General features: G+C 39.8%; 1 protein-coding gene across 1 annotated transcript; it reads left to right on the forward strand.

Moving 5' to 3' along the window:
• The first annotated feature begins 796 nt into the window (after positions 1–796).
• On the forward strand, positions 797–22,362 carry YTHDF1 (YTH N6-methyladenosine RNA binding protein F1). Its single transcript, XM_077831786.1, has 5 exons — positions 797–1,240; positions 1,591–1,615; positions 3,224–3,303; positions 10,375–11,901; positions 20,899–22,362. Exons 1-5 carry the CDS (start codon positions 1,214–1,216, stop codon positions 20,923–20,925), a joined length of 1,686 nt encoding a protein of 561 aa, XP_077687912.1. The 5' UTR covers positions 797–1,213; the 3' UTR covers positions 20,926–22,362.
• Positions 22,363–23,945: the final 1,583 nt, after the last annotated feature.

Raw genomic sequence — 23,945 nt, forward strand, 5'->3', positions numbered from 1 at the left:
AATTCCTGGAGAGGTTGGCAATCCTAAATCGTACCCCACGTGACAGCCATGGCACAGAACCATGCAGGCTGCATTTGAACCCAGACCCTAGGTCCGCCGCGTAGAATGATGCAGGCTGCCTTTAAGCCTCAGCACAGGGACTGCGAGGGAGGACAAGCTGGGCTAGACGCGTCCCCAGGCGCACAGGCTGCACCCGACAGCCACCGAGGCTTAGAGTGGCCAGACAGCAAGTGTGAAAAATCGGGATGGGGTGGGGGAGGGGGAGTCATAGGTGCCTGTACGAGAAAAAGTCCCCCAAATCAGGACTGCCCCTATAAAATCGAGACATCTGGTCACCCTACCTAGGCTCCACTGAAGGGCATGCCCCGAGGCACCCCGGGTAGACCCCTGCGAGCTGCACCGAAAGGCCACGGCCCAGAACATGGGCTTCAGCTGATCTCCCGCGTGGGGGCCCCAGCCTAGGGTCTGGGGGCACTGTCTGACCCAGCCGGGGGGGGGGGCCGCAGTGCAGAGCCAGGAGCCCTGCTCCCTGGCCATGCCCTGGGGTGGGGAGAGCGCATGTAAAGCTCCCGCAAAGCCGGGGCGGGGGGGGACAGGCCCTGCTGCTCCCCACTCAGAGCAGCCCAAGCCGGGGGGTGGGGGGGGGCGCGGCGCGAGGCGGCCCGGCAGCAAAGCCGCACCGCGCATGCGCGGCAGGTGCTTGCCTTTCCCTTCGGCTCCTCCCTGCCCCCACCCTCACCCCGGCCGCCTCGTCGTGTCTTCCCGGCGTGCCCCGCGCGCGCTGTGGCGTTGACGTCACCGCCGCCCGGTCCCCGCCGCCATTGGAGTTGGAGGGTCTCTCGCTCCATCCCGGCTCGGGGCCAGCGCGGGGGGACAGGCCGCGGGGCGCGGAGCGAGGGCGGGCGGGGATGTGAGGAGAAGGGCCGGCAGGGCGAGCAGCGACCGGACCGACCCCCCCCGTCCCTCCCTCTTCCCCGGGGGGGCCTAGCCTGAGGAGGGACCCCCCCCACATACACAGGCCGACCCGGCCCCTCCCCCGGGGCCCCGTCCGGAGCGCCCCTCGCAGGCCCAGCGGACAGGCGCTTCCCTCCCCCTCCCCCGCGCCCAGGAGGGGCCCCGCGTTCTCGCCGTGCGCCTCCCCGCTGCGCGGAGGGGCCCGGGCCCTGCCCCTCCCCCAGCTCCCTGCTGACCGCGGCGGCCCCGTACATGAAGGATGTCGGCCACCAGCGTTGACCCCCAGGTAAGTGTGGAAGCCCAGCTGGGCCCGGGGCCGAGCGCTTCTCCTTCCCTCCCACCCCCCCGCGCGTGCCTGCCCCGAGAGGTCCCTCTCGCCTTCCTTGGGCCCTAGGCACTCCCTTTAACTCTTCCCTCGCCCGATCAGGGGCCATTTCCAGTGATCCAGCCCTTAATAATAAATACAGCTGTCAGCCCTCCTTCTCTTCCCACACTCCTCCTCCTCCCCCCCTCCCCCCCCGGCCTGGTTATTTCTCCCCCACAACCCTGTCTGCAAGGAGCCAAGAGCGTTTTCCAAAACTAACTTTCTCCTCTGTCTTTATTTTCCTCTTCGCAATCATGTGCATGGCATCGCAGCGACCGAAAGGACAAGATAATAAAGGTAAGGCGAATGCTGGGATTTTTCCACTTAAGTTGTTACTGCTGAAGGTAGATGAAGCAGTCAGGCAGTGATGGGTGAGCCAATAGGTATTAATCTAAACTCTATGGTGAAATATAGAGCAAAGTGGGGGTTTTTAAAAGGAACCTGGTTCCTAAGGGGTTTTTTGCATGCCACTGATGCCAGTGTTTGTAAGGTTGGACAGTACTAAGCATGCTTTCAGTGTTTAATTATAAAAACATTTTAAGAAAATGAAATTGTTACAGTTACAAATAGAGATACAAATACAGTTTAGGAGATTCATTTATTTAAGTGACAGATTGAAAAGTACCCAAACTTACTTTGTTTTTCTGCTATATAATTATTGTTCTGTTACTGGACTGGTATTGGCAAATAAGAGTTTATAGATTATGACAAGTGGTACATCGGTACAAGTTTTTTCATGAAATAATTTCAGTCTTAAGCAAAAAAAAGTTCTCTCTGATAATGTGATATGCTTTTGTGTGGCCTCTAGCACATTGTCACAAATGAAACTTCGGAAGCAAGTTGTCTTTCAAGTAAATGGCCTGCTTTATAAACTATATTATGTATGTTACTATGACTGCTACGAAATACATAACTGTTTAAGAATAGAAAGGAAACGGATACTCCCGTCAATTTACGTAAGCACATCTTTTCGGTGTTAAGGTTCTTTGATTTTCACTTTATCAGTGTGTTTCAAATAGCTATAGTCCCAACAAGCTCATATTTTCCCCCCAGTTTATAAATATACCCTTCTTATTATGCATCCATTTTCTCTAAAAATTCTTCCTAACATTATTTTACACTTGCAGACCTCTTTGAAATCCCCACTTTAGTTTTATTTTTTAGCATCGTATTTCTTTTCCTGTAGCAAAATTTTTAGTTTAGCCTTCCTGTGAACCTCTTGAACTACTTTCCAAAGGCTTAATGCATACAGTGTGACTTATGCTTCAAAACAAATGATGGAAATTAAGAGTGAAGTGACTTTAATAATTTATGTAGCATCTTCCAGCTGTGGATTTCAGTGTGATTTACAAATATTATTAATAATTGAGTCTCAAATATCTCCGATTTAGTGAAGTTTTATCTCCCTTTTACAGACAAGAAAACCAAGGCTTGAATTTAAAGCTTGTAAATATTATTATTAGGATGTCAAACACTCAACAGCCAGTATTTTACTGTTCCACCTCTGATATGATTTAACATTACTTTTTAAAGAGGCTGCTCAGCTTTTACAAAAGATGTTGCTATGACTTCCAGTTCTTCTCGCAAGTTCATGTCAAGAGATGTCTATTTGGTTTTAAGATATTTTATGGGGAAAGTATAAAAACATACCTTTACGTAAATTGCAGGTTCCTCTGACTCTCTGTAACTGTCATTCAAATCAGTTTTGTAAGCAATAGTGACATTTAGAGTGCATGTGGAGGTTCTCATTCTGGTGAAATCTGACTCCTTTGCTTTGCTTGGGTGGTTATCAATGCCACAAGAAGGAAGGGAGTTAACTTATTTTTGTGAAGTTACTCTAGAGTGAGTTTCTTTACTGTAACATTGTCAGGCAATGTTATAATATGTTGCAACTTTTTGTTTTAGTACAAAATGGTTCATTGCATCAGAAGGACACAGTTCATGACAACGATTTTGAACCTTACCTTTCTGGACAGTCAAATCAGGTTAGTGCATCTGTTAATTTTGGTGGCTTTTTTTAGGGATGTTGGGGGTAGTGTTGGTTGTACAGTAAACACCAATATGACTTGTTTATGCTTTGGGGATCAGAAAAAGCTATAGTGCCTGAAGTGTTACTGAGTAATGAAATTATCATTTTAGCTCAGAATACTGGTGGTATTATTTATATCTAGTTTGGTCACGTGGAAATTAAGTTAGTTAGAAATCCTAGTTTCTGCTGGGCATTTACCAAATGACACAATTCCTGTAAAATCTGACATAGCTGGCAGCCTACCAAGGGCCCTCGACTTTCAGTTCTTTAATAGACAAATCTCCCATTACTGTGTCATTGGGGTTCTGCTTCTGTAGGACTGGTGGATTGAATCCTTGTGCTCTAAGTGGAAATAAGTGATAAGTGACCACAGCATAATTTGAAACTCTTAAAGATGCTATGATGAGGACTGATAGACTTGCAGGCCAGAAGGCACCATCATGATCATCTAACCTGACTTCCTGCACATCACAGGCCACAGATCCTCACCCACCCATTCTTGCAGTAGGTCCATAATCTCTGGCTGAGTTACTGAAGTTCTCAAATCTTACCTCTTTGCAGAGGCATATTATCTAGAGATGATTAACAAAAGATGAGCTGCTTGAGGGCATCGTAAAAATAGTGTAGATTATACATTCATATGTGACTCAAGCCAAGAGTATAAATTAAATTTTGTTAAAAATCCTGAATAACTAAAATTTAGTGTGTTTTTAAATTCCCAACTTTTTTCCAGTGTAAATAAAGACTAACTTTTTACTCACATCAATAATTTAATGTACAAGCTTATTTTAAGAAATGTAAATCAAGCTCCAAAAAATGGTGCTTAAAAATTTAAATGCCCACAAATGTAATAAACTACCTTTCTCCTATCCTCACTTCTGTGTCACAGGACTCCACGCAATTATGCACACTTTTCTTTGTAAAATAGGGGGTCAGATTTGGAATAGTAGTGGTTCTTCCATGTGAAAATTGAGCTACAATATCAGATTGTAGTACTTGTAATTTCAAGTGCCTGGGAACGCTAGCTAAAATATACTAGGCCTTTATTGGTAGGTATTGCTGTTGTACTGCACTCTAAGACAAAAATGAAGAAACCAGTCCAAATATACAGCCAGCCGGAACCAGAAGATCTGGCATAAGTGATAAACCAAGAAAAATATCTGCAGATATGTAATCTGTTTCCAGTTAACACAAAGGGTTAGCAAAGAGAACTGAAGGAGGGACTCAAAAAGGTCAAGGATAAGTATGTTGAAATATATGTATCACTACTTCACTAAAAGACTGCCTTCAGGGTTTCTCTTACACCCTGTGGCATAAAGCCAAACAAAATAGACTGAATGCTTTGTTAAGATATCCGGTGAAATTCTTTATTCTGCTTGGATTCATGTGGAAACTTTCCACGCTGGGTGCTTAGATGGTGACAGTCCAAGGAATTTGGTTAGGATGGCTCAGAGAACATACATATTTCTGGAACAAAACACCTGTTGATTTCAGTCACTTATGGTCAAGGACCCTTCTAGCTAGAGCTATAAAAGATCTAAGCTGTCACGGAGTGTGTGGAGATGGTGCAGATTAGCTAAGAATGAGAGTTAAGTCTACAGAGTTTGAAGTGTTGGTGGTAAAAAAAACCACTTCCATTTTTGTATTATTGGTGCTTACATTTTTGAAGACAGCAAGGATACTGTGGCGTAAAATAAGACATTGATGTCAGTGTCAGACAAAATAATGGGTCTCAGAAAATGTCTTCATATGCTGAGTATTATTCCTTTTGTCCAAGAGGTTTTGCAAATCCAGGCACAAGAAACACTACTGCAGAAAACACAAAACCAGAATTGAATGTTTTTATGTCTTTTAGTGAATGTTCTCAATAGTAAAAAGGCTTAGTGTATCTCTTAATGTTAGAACTCTATGGATTAATTCTTTACATGGTGATTCAGGATGTTGATTTCACCATACTTAGGGATGTTGTGGGAGGGAGTCTCTGGAAGGATGAGTTGTACAGATCACTCCGTTCACTGAATCAGATTTGGTATTCAGCACTAGTCTTTTTAGTAAGAAATTTTTGCATAGGTTTCAGAATGAGTGTAGAAAGAGTGATGTTATGGGTGAAGAACTAGAAAATAAGCTTCTAATGGAATCTTAGTAAAGACAACTACGTTATTCTGTCAAGCCATAGTTAGGATTCCAAACTTGGAATCTGTCTGTCTCCTTTCAAGAATCTTACGATGGTCTGATCATGAGTAAGAAAGGTGTAGCTGCTATTTGTTTCTTGCTTATTTGTGACAGTTCACTCTGTGTGCATCACATTTTTTTTAATTCTCATGATTTTCCTTAGAATAAATTAGAAAAAATGCTAACCATTATACTTGTCTTGCACTGAACCATTCTTAGTGTCTTATAGTAACTAAAGCCATCAGACTTCAAAAACTGAATGCATAGAAGCATCTGCCATTAAGATTGACATTTTTGTCCACCTAAGAAATACCTCCTTTTCTTCATACCTCTCTGTTTTAATGACTTCAAGCCATTTTAAAGGGGTAATGTCATCTTAAGTCACATTTGTCCACTCCTTTTTACTTCAGGTTTCAGAGTGGTAGCCGTGTTAGTCTGAATCAGCAAAAAAAATGAGGCGTACTTGTGGCACCTTAGAGACTAACAAATTTATTTGGGCATAAGCTTTTGTGGGCTAAAATCCACTTCATCAGATGCTTACTTTTGACAGTTTACTTGTAACATCTAAGCTTGCTATAACTGAAGTAGACCAGAGGGAAGGACATTTCTTTTCAGTTGTGCTTTGTGCATCTGATGTCACTCCATGTGTGGACATTACTCTTTCCAATGCATACTCAGTTTCCCCTTTTTATTTGGTTTTTGGAGCAATTCAAAAAAGAAAAAGAAAATTTTGCCTTTTTTGGTTATAAAACTGTAAAAACTGACAAGGGAACTCAGAGGAAGGTGTAGTACTTAAAACTGTTCAACTTCAACTATGTGAGGGGGTTAATTTTTTTTTATGTTAACCTTAAATTTTAGTGTAAATGTAAAATACACATACTTGTAAAATCTCAGTCTATCAAAATAGAAGTGACAAATGAGAAGCAATCCTTTCTTCTCTGATCTTGTGTAATTTTTTTTACTTTCCATTTACTAGCATATAATATTGTGCTCAGGGTAATTTGTAGTGAATGTGAAAGGCCATAGAAATACCTATCGTAAGAGTGTCTTCATTCTTTTTGGGGAGAGGAATCAATCTCAGTCCTTACTTTTGTGGCACTAAGTAATTTTCTTAGTGTTTTCAAGGCATACATTGAATTAACAGAAGCAAATACACTAGGTTACTTGTGAAAGCCAATTTTAACAAGTAATCATGCCCTTTGCTCTGTAGCATATGCAATCTGCTTCCTTATGAAATCAGCCAAGCTCATCCAAACCCCCCTCCCGACCCCCATCCCTACCCCCAAAAAATGCATGTTGTGAAATTCCTGAAATATCAGTTTCTTAACGTTTTTGTATGGTTGCAGAAACAAACTTGGATTTGGTTTCCTTTTTGCGGGGTGATGTTCTTTCATTTTTTTTTTTAAACAGATGTTTGTCTCAACTTGCTAAGGGTTAAAGGTTCAAGGAAATAATTTTTTTGCTAAAAGTTTAAAAAAAAAATTAGTGTTCTTAACCTTCATAAACTATGGCTCTGTTTGGCATCTGGGAATGCTAATTGCTGCACAACTTGACTGAGCCCCTTGGCTAGAAATGCTAATACAGTATTTTACAGTCTAATGTTTCTCTTGTCTCCAGTATGTAAAGCATCAGGTACAGAAAAATGTACCTGATTTGGAGACCTTACGTTTTTGTATGCATTGTCTAGGGGGAGGAGAAAGGAGGGAGAAGATTCTCTTCTTTGAGTTTTAACCAATACCTTACCATCTCATACTGTCTCTTCACCTTTCTCTGATCTGCCTTCTTTCTTGCCATCATTTTGCATTGGCAGTTTTTTGCTTGGCATATTGTTAAATAAGATGTGTGGCCTCCATTGCCCATTCATAGAATCATAGAATATCAGGGTTGGAAGGGACCTCAGGAGGTCATCTAGTCCAACCCCCTGCTCAAAGCAGGACCGATCCCCAATTAAATCATCCCAGCCAGGGCTTTGTCAAGCCTGACCTTAAAAACATTATTTCTATTAAGTGCTGCTTCTACTTTTGTTTCTTAACTTTTAATTTGCTGCAGTTGAAGCCCCATCACTGACTTTCAGACCCAAGTGGCTAGGACATGCTATAGCCTGTTACCATGCCTAGACTTATTTGCAGGAGAGGTAGGTCCAGGGCAGGCAACTTTTGGACAAGAGCCAAGATAAGACTTTCATCATATTGAATAGTGTTAATTTTAAGCTTTGTTTCTATGTAATTTTTACTAGTGACTTAATCTTAATTTTTAATCTTTATTTGTACTTCTGCATTATTATGTGATGAGAAGTGAAGGGAGTGGAAGAAACCAAGAGTCAATTGAACACTTGGTAAGAGAATAGAGGGGAAAACTAGAATGCCTGATTCTAAAAAGCAGCTAAGAGGTGGGGGGAAGGGGACACACATGATGAGCTTGTCCCTGGAGCAGCTTTAAGGCAAAATCTCCATGCTGCTACAAGCCAGTTGATTTTTTTTTCGTAGGGTTCTAAAAGATGGTCAGACAGATTTGGGAAAAGCTGGCGGGAAGAGCTCCAAGCTTCTGTAACTGGACTGCTGCATGGGGCAATGAGACCTTGGTGGAAAAGAGTAACCAGCGGCTGTCTTGAACAAAACCTGAGTGGTTTACACGCATATGTCAGATGTAGAATTTGTGTCTGTATGTTTATATCCCTGGCACACCAATAAACTCTGTAAACTGAAATGCCTCGACACCAGAACTTATTTAAGCAAACCCCCAATCTTATCCGACTCAGTGTTGCTTATGACCTCCTTGTGCTCTCTGACCTAAGTTTTCAGAGGTAGAAGTCCAGTGGACTAATCATTACATCTGTTAACACTTTACTTATGTTTTACTTCTTGTTTACAAATACAGAAAAATTACACTCCCAAACTTCTTGTCTGTTAGGAATTAGGAAGCCATGGTAGCAACTCCATGGTAAAGATTGTAACCAGCTTTTTATTATATTCTTCACCTTAACAAAATAAAATCACTGTACTTAAAATTTCTTCTGTATAGACTTCTGCCAGAAGATCTTTCTATAATATTTGGCAATCAGGAAAAGGAATTAGTGAGGTGACTCTGAAAAATCGGAGGTATTAATCTACTGTACCAGTTTCCTAACATCTCTAATGTTCTATATACCTGCTTGGTCTACAGTCTCCATGTTAACTAATTAGCCTGCTGTGAGGATTGTGGAAACTATATGCTGAGTTGTCACTTAAATTGTATTCTAACTAAACGTTCTGCAGCTGTGCTTGGAGCAGACACCTATGCCCCCATGGAACCTCATTGGCTCTAGTCTCTGTAGTTAGTTGTGCAGCACAACAAGGGTGGATGGAAAAATCTTATTACTTGATGCTTTTACAGATATAAATAGTTGATTTTCAATATTATAAATAACCACTCTGACTCAGGACTTTCTCTTTCCAGTTCCCATATAGGGGTCAAGAAGGGATTTTCCAGAACTATTTTTTTCCCCAGTACACACCTATTTTTTTAAATCTACTCTCATTTTGTAACTTCCTCAGGAGTTACATATATCCTATGCATTTTTTAAATGCTCGTGCCAATATATTCAGTGTCATTTACAGTCAAGCTTGAATATTGTCATATTTTGAAGTCAAGCATTTGTCTTTACACTCCAAATTTCAGTTACTTTAATATCCTCTACATACAGCCCCAAATACTCATCACTCACTATTTAAAATTATAATACAAACCACAGTCAAATTGTGTCAAGCCAAACGATTTATTCTCCCCCTCTGTGGGTCTGGCATTCAGCCAGTAACACTGCCGTTGTGACTCCAATGCAGTCACAAATACTAGTCACATCTTCCTTTTTCCAAAACAAATTTGGAGCTTTAGGTACTGCACATAATTGCAAAAGGTGAAATACGTTTTTAATTTGTCACTAACATAGTAATGAATCTACATCATGCATATAGTGCACAGTATAAGGACAGTGTTCTATTTTCTAGCACTTCCCTCCATAAACTTAATATTTCTTAAGTTGTACATTAAAAAAATATTCTGAAAAGAATGAAGGCTGCACATCATGCAACATATGCAGAGCAATTTTTCACATTCTATAAAATATTTTATGCTGTTTTCATTTGGTAGTATGTACTACATTTTTGTGTAACTTCATAGACTTAAAGGCTATGTAATGTAAGAACTATATAAAACAAATCACATACATTATTTCTTGGATGTGTTATGCAGCAAAACCTGCTCATCTGTTCACCTTTCTTTTGATTTTGGAGTTAAAATCACTGACTGTGTATTTTTCAGAATGTTATGTTAGTACAAACTATTGTGTAAATCTTAATATTGAAATAGAATTATCTTCAATCTTGTACAATTTCTAGATCCTATTAATTTCTGAGACTTGGTCTTGCTGCATTTTTTAAATTATTTTTCTATGATCATTGCATACTGTTGATTAAACACTATGTTAAACATTTAGTACAATATGAAAGTATTTGGTAGTATACTCATAGAACAAATATATTTCTCAATTACAAGTCACGAATTTTCATGACTAAAATGAATTATCTGCAGTGTAGTAAAAGTGAGTTTGAGGTCATGGGGTCAACTAGCATTCATCTGAGAGTGGTGGTCACTGTTTAAAACTCTACAGGAAGTGGAGGAGAATGTATCTCTGGTATAGGAATATACAAGATGCAATGACATTAATTTAGACTAAACAGTCCATGGAATAATAAGTTGTGTAACTTGGAGTTTGAAACAATAGTTACTACTTATCATCTTTTCTATTTAGTAGTATGCAAATGTTGTCATTTATGAAAAAGTGCATACCTCTGAAATTACTTTTTCTTTTCTTTAACAGAATAATAGCTATCCATCAATGACTGATCCCTATTTGTCCAGTTATTATCCACCATCTATTGGGTTTCCCTATTCTCTCAGTGAAGCACCGTGGTCTACTGGAGGAGATCCTCCTATCCCATACCTCACCACCTATGGACAGCTCAGTAATGGAGACCATCATTTTATGCATGATGCTGTTTTTGGACAGCCTGGGGGTCTGGGAAACAACATCTACCAACACAGATTTAATTTTTTCCCTGAAAATCCTGCTTTCTCAGCTTGGGGAACAAGTGGGTCCCAAGGACAGCAGACTCAAAGTTCAGCTTATGGGAGCAGTTACAGCTACCCACCTAGCTCACTGGGTGGTACTATTGTGGATGGACAAACAGGATTTCATAATGATACTTTGAATAAAGCACCTGGAATGAATAGTATTGAACAAGGAATGGTTGGACTTAAGATTGGTGGAGATGTAACAACTTCTGCTGTGAAAACAGTAGGTTCTGTTGTTAACAGCGCCGGAATGACGGGTGCTCTCTCTGGTAATGGTGGATCCAGTGTAAACTTGCCAGTATCTAAACCAACCTCTTGGGCTGCTATTGCCAGCAAGCCTGCAAAACCACAGCCGAAAATGAAAACAAAAAGTGGGCCTGTAATTGGAGGAGCTTTGCCTCCACCACCTATAAAACATAATATGGACATAGGTACTTGGGATAATAAGGGTCCTGTGGCAAAAGTTCCTGCTCCCCAGCAAATCCCATCTCCTCAGTCTGTCCCACAGCCACAGCAACAAATGGTTCAGCCTATTCCAGCTCAACCTCCTCCATTGACCCAGCCGCAGTATCAAAGTCCTCAGCAGCCACCCCAAAACCGCTGGGTGGCTCCCCGCAACAGAAATGCAGCTTTTGGCCAAAGTGGAGGAACTGGTAATGATAGCAACTCAGCTGGCAGTACCCAGCCTAACTCTGTCCCAAGTGGTGAATCCCATCCCGTTCTTGAAAAACTGAAAGCTGCTCATAGCTATAACCCGAAAGATTTTGAATGGAATCTTAAAAATGGACGTGTGTTCATAATAAAGAGCTATTCTGAGGATGATATTCATCGTTCCATTAAATATTCTATTTGGTGTAGCACAGAACATGGCAACAAACGCTTGGACAGCGCTTTCCGATCCATGAATAGTAAGGGCCCAGTCTACTTACTATTCAGTGTTAATGGTAGTGGACATTTCTGTGGAGTAGCAGAAATGAAATCACCTGTGGACTATGGCACTAGTGCTGGCGTCTGGTCTCAGGACAAATGGAAGGGGAAATTTGATGTCAAATGGATCTTTGTGAAGGATGTGCCCAACAACCAGCTCCGACACATCAGGCTGGAGAACAATGACAACAAACCAGTTACAAACTCCCGTGACACACAGGAGGTGCCCTTAGAAAAAGCAAAACAAGTGCTTAAAATTATTGCTACTTACAAGCACACAACCTCCATCTTTGATGACTTTTCCCATTATGAAAAGCGCCAAGAAGAGGAGGAGGTGGTGCGGAAGGTAAACTTGCTTTTTTAGAAAAAAAAAATTAAAAAGACATACTTGGAAAAATGTGAATGCTGCCGTGGGGGAGTGTGGCGGGGGGAGGCTAAGTAGAGATTATAAAATATTTGTGATGTGTTCAAACATGGTTGTCCTAAGTGTGTTTTAATACTAAAACAAAACCCTGTGCTTCAGTTCTCTTTGTGGTTTTCATAGTCTTAGGTAAAGTTGGTTTGTTTTTAAGCCAAAAGTTAAATATACAAGTAAAGTATGTTATGCCCAATTCTACTAGAGGTTGAAATTTTATTTTGGGATTGTTAATGGGCTACAGAGCCTATGAGTGTTTCAAAGTTGGCCCAGGTCAGGGGATGCCATGTAATAGGTCATTGGCTTCTGTGAATCAGTAAGTATCAATCCAGTTCTAGTCAAATATTCTGTCAAAACTGGCACCTTTGGTTGTATCTTTAGCAGTGAGGCCAAGGTTTGAATAGTCACTGAACTATTCTCATCCAATTAGCTGGCTTCTCCAGAACAAGAGTTGAGGAAAATTACAGTGTGAGGATGCTTGTATTGCTGCTGCTGTTTGTTACATCTATTCTGTGGATAAATGCAGGAGTTTGAGTCCTCAGGACTGTCTTAACACCTTCTAACACTAAAAATCACTGGAATTTTTAGAGTAGGGTGTGGGAGATGGGGAACCTCCAGACAAAGAGTTCCACAGTAACTAGTCTATTTTTATATGAAAGCGTGATTATGAAAAGCTACCCTTGCACTTGGCATAGGACTTGAGGCAGCTCACCCAGGCCAAGAATGGGACCCAAATGTCTAACATCAGTGACTCTCTATATACACTGTGTGCTGACTAAATAGGAGCTGTTAGAATGTAGTGGCTAGCTGACACTTACAATGGTTTGATACTGATGTTAGTGTTTCAGTGTATAGTTTTTTCTACAGTTCCTCGGAAGTTTGCCAATTCAGCTTAGTGCATTTACATGCGCTTCAAAACATTTTTTTAAGCACAGACTTAGATGCAGTGTCCTGAAGTAAAATGGAAGTTGCAGTTATATGGGGCTTTCCCTTTATCACCCTTCAAAGTGCTCTAAACCAGTGGTGGGCATCCTGCGTACCATCAGGGTAATGTGCTGCCGGACCGCAAAACAGTTTGTTTACGTTGCCTGTCCTCAGGCACTGTTGCCCGCAGCTCCCAGTGGCCACGGTTCGCCATTCCTGGACAATGGGAGCTGCAGGAAGCACCGTGCTTTATACTGTTTGGTTAGGACCTCCCCTTACAAATTCAGGGAAATTCAGATTTAAGGCTTTCATTCAATTTTTAGTACCCTTTTTTCAGTCTAGCCATCTTACAATATATACACGTGCAAATTTCAGGCCAATAGTAGTTAGGCTTAATGGAGAAGACCTTCAGTTCTCTGAATTTGCTTTTTATGTCCTCTGTGGGATTTTTAGAGCAAAAGCTATATCCACATCCCTGCAAACTTTCTGCCTGCTGAGAATTGTTTCTTCTCACTTTTTCCCAGCCACAGCCTTGCGAAGGAGCAGTTTGAAACAGTGGGACAGAACACTGGGCTAGGAGTTGGGAGGTCTGCATTGTGTTCCTTTACCACAGATGAGATGTGAGATGGCTAAGGCAAATCACTTAGCCTCTCCATGATAATGCTAAGATTTAACAACAACAAAAACCGACCACCTCTACCTGGAGTTCCTGTTGTGTCAATCACTGAAAGTGATTTCAGGCCTCTTCTTCTCAGTTCAAGAGAAAACATTTAATCCTGTGTTGATCCTTGCTAGCTTTATGAATGGGATCATATGCTATCACCTGAATTTAGCTCTCTTTTATAGTAGCTCAGTATACTGGCACCAGACCATTGGGCTGACCCCACCTCTGTATTACTTTAGTGTGGACTTTCATTTTCTGCTTCTATTTAAAATTAAATACATAAATAAAATGTGCCTATCCGGGGTACTACTTTCTAACAGGATCAATTTCTCAACAATTAATGCATGTTTTCTGCTTCACTTAATATTGAGGGAACATTGGGATTCAGTTTAATTACAATTATATTTTCTGAAGGTATCATTTCGTATATCTGAATAGTTTTCAAAACTGAGCTGTGTATAAACAATAGGAATAGGCTGAGAAAGATGACGGATAATATAATGAAAAATAAATAATATTCAGACTGTGGCAGTCAATGTAAATTATATTCTGACAGGAAAGCATCTATTTTTAACTTAGGTGTAAACAAATTTTGGCAGTGCAGTAGCTTGCTGTAAGAGTTTCCTTCTAAGGCATATGAAGAGTCAAACTTTTTTCTTATAGTTGAAAAGCACCTGTTATTGAAATTTAACATACTTGATAACTCTGTCTTAAACAGATCTTCCATTAAAAAGTAAATATTATATACAGGAATCTTTTGCCAGTTAAAGTTAATACATATGTGTATGTAAGACTTAACTGTAAAGAGTTTTCAGATTGCTGTATCCTTCTATTCATCTTATTTGGTTTAGCGGTCAAATAATTTGTTTAGAAATGTGTTTATATTATAATTACATAAAGATGGCTTTTTAAAATCTTATACTATTCAAAGATGTATTTTTCCCATTTTGCTGAGAAAATCAATTTTATGTAATAAAGACACTGATACCTTAAGAAATATTAAGAATCCCTTTTAGACAGTTTTGCCTATGAATATGAGCAGTGCTGCTTTTAAGAGTTTAATCACAGAGGGCATGTGCAGAACATGTTCCTTAGGAGTTAATCACTCCCTTGCCACTTATTCTCCAACTAAAGTCAATTGAATGTCGTCATACTATATCTTACTTTTGTGGAAACTATAACATGCCAGATGAGGATTATGACCTCAGATGAGGACTGTGTAGCTCTGTAGCATAATCTAGTTGGGTAACATTTATCGAAGTGCAGAAGATTCATCCAGGGTCCTCTGCATCACTTAAGATCTGCATTGCCCTCTGTGGATGAAGGAAAGATGTAATCACACTTGTAGCCCTGTATGCTGCTAAGGCAAGATGAGAGGGAATAATAGAATTGTACTAGTGCAGCTCCAGTGGCCTAAAACACTCCATACGGTAGAGGGGTGTTGGTTGCTATTCCACCCTGTATAACAGAATAGCCAGGGAAGGTTGGACATGGATTCTCTCCTGCTTGCCACCTCTGCATTTTCTGTTGAAAGCTAGTTTACTCTGTTTTTTGTGCCAAGAGAGGGTGCTAATTTCACCCCATATGATGCAAGATTGTGCACTTAAAAATTAAAAAGATTAAAACTTCATAACGTGGGCAAATTTCTCTAAATAGAAGATTTGGTAAACTTACCAGGAGGCATTAATAGTTCATGAATCATCCCCAGTAAATAAGATTACTTTAAACTACAAAATTTTCCTTTGAGATAAAAAAGCTTGATGTGACATTAGCAAACAAAACAAACTTGTTGTGTATTATGGGTTTTTTTGGATGTATTTGGTTTGGAACAAATTTGGGGCAGAGGTTGGAGGGGCATTTATGTTCTAGGAGGTCAAAATTTTGATCTCCCTTTACAGATATCATCTTACATTGATGATCCTAGCTGGCTTGGCAGTCTAGTAACTATATAGTATGCCAGTATCTTGTGGATCTGAGTTCAGGGGCTCTCATACTTCAGAAGGAGAAGGTCTGAAGTGTGCAGCAGAGGATGTGCATTACACTCCCAAGAAGGCACGGTCATTGTGTGTCTCTTAGTTTCCCAGGTGCCCACTTTGGCCTTATCTAGGCTAGGATTTAGTAGATGTTAGCTGGCACGTGATAACAGCCTACTGTAGACCGGTTAGTGTGACTTTAACATATGTTTAACTGGTAACAAGTGAAAGGCACACTGAGTTGTCTACAATAGGGTGTTAACATGTGCCAGTTAACATCTTCCAAATCCTAGTCTGGACTTGTTGGATTTACTGAAGGAGCAACAATGACAGGCTCTGGGGGAGCTGCATGTCCCATTTCTTGTTGGAAGGCTCACTGGTATGGAGATTTTCAGGATGGAGGGTGCATAGCCTTGGAGTGCATCCTGCTCTCCCCCACCCCCAAATGCAGATCATTACAGTTGCATTCTTAAGACCAGTGTTTATAACATTACATTTCTTGATTTTAATTATGCTGTTGTAGAGGCTTTTTGTTTTGTTTTTAGTGGTAAGGAGGAGGAATGCCAATTAAGATTTAATGGGCTCTCTTTTATTGTCTGTTGGTTCCAACTCTGTCCTTTTTCTGTCCTTTCATCTCAACTTCATTCCACTCCTGCCCCACTCCCTTCACTTGTGTTTTCATTCAGCCTGTCCCCACCTAACTAAGCTTATCCCAAAAACAAAAAATAGTGAAACTAACATGCTGTTTGCTGCCATCTTATTTCTTCACTCTGCTTGTGAGTTATACCCCTTCCCCCACCTTGTGTCTGCATTGTCTATTTAGACAAGGTTCTCAACCTTTTTCTTTCTGGGGCCCGCCAGCATGCTATAAAAACTCCAGGGCTGGCGTTGAGGGGGAGCAAGGAGAGCAATTGCCTGGGGCTCCATGCCACAGAGGAGACACCGTGAAGCTAAGTTGCTCAGGCTTTGGCTTCAGCCCCTCATGGTAGACTCAAGGGCCTGGCTGCAGTCCAATGTGGCAGGGCTTCAGCTTTCTGCCCTGGGCCCTAGTGAGTCTAATGCCAGCTGTGCTTGGCTGACCCCCTGAAATCTGTTTGCAGCCCCCCAGCAGGCCCAGGACCCCTGGTTGAGAACCACTGATTTAGATTATAAAGTCTTCAGTGCAGAAAGTGTCTGCTGCTCTCTATTTGGCCAGTCCTGAGCACAATGGGGCCTATTCTTGGTTGGTCCTGATTATTAATAATAATTAATAATCCCACTGACCCTGGCTTGGTAGAAGGGTTGACAGTTCTGCCTGGGAAAAATAAGTGCAAAACTATATCTAGTTCTTGTATGGAATTGGAGGCCTTTTCTTCATCTCTTTCTGCAATTTTCACTGTCTCTAGCTGGGAAGATAGTTGTCCTTTTACCCCCAAATTATCCAGCTGAGGAACTTTTCTCTCTCTCAGCTTCTCTGCTTTCATTAATAAGTCACCTTCACATTTTTCACATTTTCAGTCAGGCAAAAGAACAATAGACTTGTGAGAACTTGTAACTAGCAGCATGGTTCACTGAGAGATGTGTTGCATAAGATGTGACACATCAGTGTGCCTCAACCTGGGCTACAGTCCCGCTTCCTAAAAGAAGGCTCCGGATTAGTTCAGGGGACAGGAAAGGAGCAGTGGGGGCAGGGAAATATACACAACAGATTGGCCCTGTTTCACATCACCTTTTGACTACTGGCAAAACCTAAAATGGCTCTTTGAAAACCATCTGTCATCCTTCTCTGCTTTGAAGTATAGGGCTGGAAGCTCAAGGAGTAGCCCATTGTCTGCTCCTGTGGTACTTGACATCAAGAACGTAGGCAGCCTCATCCTGCTAAACCACCAGTGGATGCCTTAAGGAGCTTGTAGCTTTTTGAAGGAAACAGGGATGTGGGATTGGGATGCACTGATTTTAAAATCACCAATTTTAGTTATTCAAATCAACAAACAGGAAGCTTTGATTTAAATAGACTACCCCCTGATGTTTTAATTCTGTTGTGCATTTGTACTCTTTAAGTTATTCTCATTAGTTGGTAATCATTAAAACATGTAGATTTGCAATTAAATATGTCCTTTACACTATATTTGGTACTACTTTCTGTTAAGGAGGAGAATACGCTTCTATACATTTATGTAAACAGTTATGTAAAAGTTTAGCATATGTTTGTTCAGATTCCTAACTTTTACATTTGTTAGAAAATGGTGAATGACACCATTTCTTATTTAATAGATAATTAGTATTTTACTCATTATTTATGTCAAGATACATTTGGGTGGGAAATGTGTTTGTGCATTTTTAATTGAATTCCAAATTGTTTTTATTAAACTACCTTAAATGTGATGGAAATCTAAGAAAAAAGTTTATCAGCGTGTTTTGCATTTAAAACAAATGTATTATACAAAGGAAGGAATATCTGCAGTTTCTGGTCACCATGTCAGTCAAGATTTTAGAACTAATAGATCTCATCCTCTTGCATCTCTGCTTTTTCAGCTCCCAGTCAGTTTCTCAACTTTGAATGAGCTAGTCATTGAATTGATCTAGTTTAAAAACAAATGAAGAAAATACTTTCTCTGCACCTCCAGATGAGACTGCCATTGTCAAAAGCTGGTTTAGCACTTCAAGAAACTCTGGTTCCAGGTGCTCAGCTTGTGGCTTCCAGTTCAATGGTTTGACTTTATTTAAAAACTTTGGCATTAGTAAACACGTACTACTTGAATGTTTTTTGTAATTGAAATTATTTTAATAAACTACAGTAAATGTAGGCCTTTAATATAGGGTCTCATAATTTAAACTTTAAATACGTTTATTTAAAAAAAGAATACTTTAACTATCCAGTTTTATTTTTATTCACCTTGTGTGGGAAGCCAGTAGGTGACCAAAACAAGAAACCTAATTTATTTTGTTCCCTTTTCTTAGAAGAGAGAGAATAGATTGGAGACATGGTAGTAAATATCAGAACAGTGGAGTGGAGAAGGGCATCTGCCATCAAAAGATTGGAACTTAAAACCACTCTCTTGACTTAAGCAGTTCAAATATAGGTTGGAAAACTTAATAACAATATATAGTTATGCCAATAATGCTAGCCCCAGGTCTGAGCCCCTTGATTAAGAACATATCACTTTTGTTACTACTCTTATAATTAAGAAACAAACATCACTTCATTGGCAATTGATAATTCAGCCAACCAATGAGAACCTTCCCTCTACATTGTTCTAGTCTTAAAAAAAAAAAAAAAAAAAAAATTATATATATACACACACTTTACAAATCCTGCAGACTACTTGAATTTTCATTTAATTTAGTCCTGATCAGTTTGTTGTATTTGTATTTTCCGCAAAAAATAATCATCATAAATGTTCAGGTCTTGTTCAGAAGCACGTTGTAGCCTGAAAACTAAAACATGTGTTAACCCAGTTACAAATGCAGTTTGGTTTCTTTCTCTCTAGTTGTCACAAGTTTAAAATTAGAATAGTTCAAAATGGTAGGAAGCTCTGTTTAGATAGCCCTTTACCACCCTGTTTGGAGAAGATGTGGATGGGATCTATGTGAAAAGGCTTTAAATTGAAAAGTGTGATTTGAGGTAATTAGTCTGAGTAATTTATGCTAAGGTTACTTGCATTCATTTTAAGCTTATTTTGAAATGGAAGGATCTAATTTTTAAAAAGTAAAAAACAAAAAAACCCAGTCTCTGCACCCTGCTTGGGAGCTCCATCTTTCATGTCTGTTTGTAGCTAACATAAATGCTGATCATAGATGCTGCTAAACTCAATTAGTGTATCCAGTAGGACTTTTTAACTTCTTGGCCACTCGTTGGACATGGTGGTTGGGCTGCTGAAACAGTGCCATATCAATAGTCACCAAATAAAATGTAAAGTCTTATTAAACTATGGTTCTTAATGCCTTGTATTTTACATTATGCAAATGATTTGCTTTAAGGAATATTAATGGGTTCGGGGGGGAAAGTTATGAAGATGCGCTCCTAATATTAACAGCTCTTAATATTTTAAACCTGCCTTGTATCTTAGATGAAAACAAAGTAGAAAATGACACCAGTCCACGAAAAAAAGGTTAAAATATTTGTCACTACAATTTTTCTGAGTTTTTAAAAACAGGGAAAATATAACAATCCCAACTAACTCGGAAACTAAAGGAAAAAGTCATAAACTAGCAATGTTTAGCCGTTAAGACTCCTAGCTTCTTGGGAAGGTAAAATGGTATTTTTGGCTTCCCATAGTAGATATCCACTGCTCTGCTCTCTGGAGCTCTGTATTTGCACCCCCATAAGCTTTTGCTGGGATATTCTTGTCAATTTCTCTGTTCCAGAGGCAGTTACTGAACAGTCCCTCTCTTTTTCTTGCTTACCAATTTCCCCTGTCTTTGCCTGAACTGCCCTGCATGATCCCTTGTTCACTACCTCCACTGAAGAGTGGAGAGCACAGCTGCTTCTCTTGCTCACTGGGAGACATTCTTGCAGACTTGTTGAGACCCTTTCTCTCCACGCTTACTGCATTTGGGGCACAAATTAAGTAGACTACCCTTTCCAAAGTTGAGCCCTGTCTGGGGTTTTCCTTTAACATCCCTTGCTCTTTCCCATTGGTGGAGGTTATCTGAAGCTCAGTGAGTCTTCAGTGAGCCCCTGGCTTCTACTTCATTCAGCATCATAGCGTCTTACAAGTCTTGCTTGCTTCATTCAGCAACACTTTCTTTATCAGACTCTTGAAGTCTCCCAGAATGTCTTCCAAGAAGAGTAGTAAGGTAGCAGAGGAAGAAAAGGTTTGGGGCAAGTTTCAAAAGTGACATGCACTTAAGAGCAGAAGTTCTATCACCTTTCAGTGAGACCTAAGGTCCTAACAGAAGGGCACTTCTGAAAATTTTGCACTTGTTCTGTGGATCCCTTCAGTCTGTTCCTACCCTTGTACCAATCCAGCTGCTGTTGCTAGAGATCAAAATATTCAAGATCTGTCTTCAGTTATGAATTTTAGTTTTCCAAACTTACGTTCTCTGCTGTAGCCCTCACCTGTTACCATTTTGGGGCCTGAGTGACTGGTCTAGCTGCATGTACACTTGCTCTGCACTCATTCAGCAACTCCATTTAAAATTCCATGTGTTCATTTGATTCCTGTATTCTTGTATGTGTCAAATATATACTATATATGATAAATAATTGCTGTTGTAATTTTAAAATTACATGTAAGACATAATTGTGGGCTGCACGAGTAATTGCATTTATCAAAAAACCTCCCACCTTTCTTAGCTGTTGTCACTAAAAGTTTGTTCATGTTGTTAAATATCTGGGGTTTTTTTTTCCTGACTCTTTTAAAACTTTGTTTTTTCTTTTTACAGGAACGGCAGAATCGAAACAAACAATAAGAATAAATGTACACAATTTGCTATATATAATAGAACTGATATTAAATTCGACTATGAAAAACAAATCTTAAAATGTATTCTGGTGCTATATCCTGGCATCAGGACAAACTAAAGCTTTCAGCTCCAATATATCTTCTTGTGCAGGGGGAATTAAGTTGTTGCCTCTTTAAGTACATTGTAGTTTGTTTTTTGCCCAGGTGGATCTGCATTAATTTGTATCTTTTCTATGTAAAATGCTATAGAATCCATTAATAAAGGTGTATCTGTTTTTATTTTTTAAGGTAGTAAACAATTATACTGACCTAATATGGAACTATAAATGAGCATTCTAAAAATGTCAGTGTTTCCCAAAGACTCTATTTTGGCACAAATTATGTTCCTGTTCTGATTGATATTCATCATAATTTTGTATATGGCAGAATTTCTCTCCTCTTCACCCCAAACCCTGTTTGTTCATGGCAATCATAAGAAACCATTGAGTTTTGTCACTTTAAGAATGTTGTTTAAGAGAAATACTGCATTCAGAATATTGAAGTAAAAAATTCAAGTTAAGATCACTTTTTAATTGTAAAATTATACTTTTGAAAATGCTAACATGCCACTTTGATTTTTTCTATCTCAAAGAAAATCAAATTCTGTCAGTGAAATTTTCACTCTGAAAATATTTCCCTTTCACATTCTGTTAACCAGTGCTTCAGTGTGTATTTGTTATACCCATATCCTGCAGAGAGTTAGTGAGATGCTTTCTCTCAGCCATAATTCTGCTTTATTGTTTTTGTAGCTTAATAAATAATAATGTAAATGCTATCAACATTGCAGGGTTTTTGGACAATGTGTTGAAACCTGTTTCAGCTTTCAGGTGTTATTAGTTAATTGCAGATCATTTTTAATCTTTCCCTTTCTTTTCCCCCCCAGATCCCAATGCCATTTAAAGTTTTTATACCAATAATGCTGAGCTTTAATGTAGAAACTAATAGTATGGACAATATGATGGATTATGCCTCAGATGTTTAAAATTGACTGTGTATGTCTAATTTTTTTTCTGTTGGATGAGTAAAAAAAATGTTTTAAGAAACTGAATTTGCTGTCATGTTTTTGTGGAATAAGGGAACCGTTGAAGAACTCGTCACCAACTGGAGTTTCAATTAAGCATGAAAATTGTGCTCATGCCTGTTGCTCTAGCACACTGAATCTGCACGTGTTTATTGTAGAGGATCTTTTACTATATTAGAAAGCAAATATCGTCTTCTGAAAACTATTTACTCCAAAAGGACCTCTGATTTAAATAAAGTTTAAGCTGTATCATTTAGACTTGTATTTAGAACGTATAACTTTGTCTCTGGACTGTCACTGCCTGTAAGGACTCATGGACAGCATCAGATTAACTTTTTTCCTCTAGGAGAATACAAGCCTTAATAAACAATACATATTTAGCAAGTATGATGTCATTTTCATTTTTTTCCCTACACTCAAAGACCTGCATGTATTGTAGCCATGTAACACAAACTCATGAGGCACAAGACCAATTAGTGTAGTTAGTACGCTGATAAAATTGCAAACATCTGTGTTGGTCAACACACATTCTCTCTGGCAGGGATCTTTCTTGGAAATCGTCTTAAGAATATGTCTAAGCTACTTGCAGTATTGTTTCCTCGGTGGGGTTCTTGTGCATTTATAACTGGCAACTGTTATACTTTCTATTCTGCTTGTATGGCCGAGAAGCTTAATAAGGAATTGAAAGCTGATCTTCAGGATTCACCATCCATACATGGATATTACAAATCTGGATCAGTGTGCTGAGGAAAGAACTTTCAAAATTAGGAATAAACCAAGTAAAACTCTTTTATGTAACCTTATGGCTTTTGGCAGTGTTGCATTGCTCCCTATGTTCTAGGATTTAACCTGGCGAATTTTAAAAAGCTGCCTTTTTCTTCAAAGTCCGTTCCTCAAGCCCTGTTGACATCCTGATACAGCACAAGTCTGGCTCTCTCTTTTCCATCAGTTGGGCTCATGCAGCCAAGAATTCCACAGCCAAAAGAAATGCAGTTCTCTTTAGTCCCCGCAGAGCAGGCTGACACTGGCAGCACGCATTTTTAGTTTCCCACCAAAAATGTGTAGGTATCCCTTCTTTGGTGCTGCTGCTGCTAACCTAGAAAAGGTTTAGTCTTAAGGAATAGAATCCTAGAATATCAGGGTTGGAAGGGACCTCAGGAGGTCATCTAGTCCAACCCCCTGTGCAAAGCAGGACCAATCCCCAATTCTTGCCCCAGATTCCGAAATGGTCCCCTCAAGGATTGAACTCACAACCCTGGGTTTAGCAGGCTAATGCTCAAACCACTGAGCTATCCCTATCCCTGAGCTAGTCTGTGTGTCTCAGCCTACTGTCCGTTTTGTGGGCATCACAGAAATACCACCTAAGCTGCTATGATAGGGTGCAGTTATAAGTGTTGTACTGTGCAGTCCCAGGAGTAGCTGGCTCAGAGAGGAAGCTTGAATAACGTCTGACAGAAATCATTGCTGTTTCACCTTTGCCATGACCAGCAGTAAATTAGCAATACATTCTAAAAATCGGATAGAATAAATCTGTAAGTTGGTGTTGTAGAATAAATATGCAGCAATATTTCTCCTGTCCTGTAGAATGTGTGATGTTAAAGTTGAATCACTTGCTGTGCATCTACTTGGTCTGATATTTTAGTAATGCTTGAAAGTATTTTTGCTCAAAGAATGAGAGAGTTTTGTTTACTTGTATTTCTCTAATGCAACAGGCAACCAGAGCAGTACATCTTGCATGTCCTAAAGCTGTGGTTATAATTATAGACATCACGGCGTTCTCAGAAAATGATTCATAACTGCAAGTACAACTGTATCAGAAGGTAACATTACCAGCCTTTCAGGTGTTTAACTTTCATGGTGGTTACACTTGCTACTGATTAATGAGAGCTTAATACAACTTGGATTTGTATGAGAAATGACAAGGAACAAACAAAACTAACTGATGTTACACTAAGATTGAAACAAGC

This window comes from Eretmochelys imbricata, chromosome 13 (assembly GCF_965152235.1).
Source record: "Eretmochelys imbricata isolate rEreImb1 chromosome 13, rEreImb1.hap1, whole genome shotgun sequence".
NCBI classification, from domain to species: Eukaryota; Metazoa; Chordata; order Testudines; family Cheloniidae; genus Eretmochelys; species Eretmochelys imbricata.

Bases quoted from the DNA above. Each gene is read 5' to 3' on its own strand.
- YTHDF1 (XM_077831786.1), top strand. From the start codon at position 1,214: ATGTCGGCCACCAGCGTTGACCCCCAG. The intron at 1,241-1,590 runs GTAAGTGTGGAA...ATGGCATCGCAG, and splicing joins CCACCAGCGTTGACCCCCAG to CGACCGAAAGGACAAGATAA. The intron at 3,304-10,374 runs GTTAGTGCATCT...TTTCTTTAACAG, and splicing joins TTTCTGGACAGTCAAATCAG to AATAATAGCTATCCATCAAT.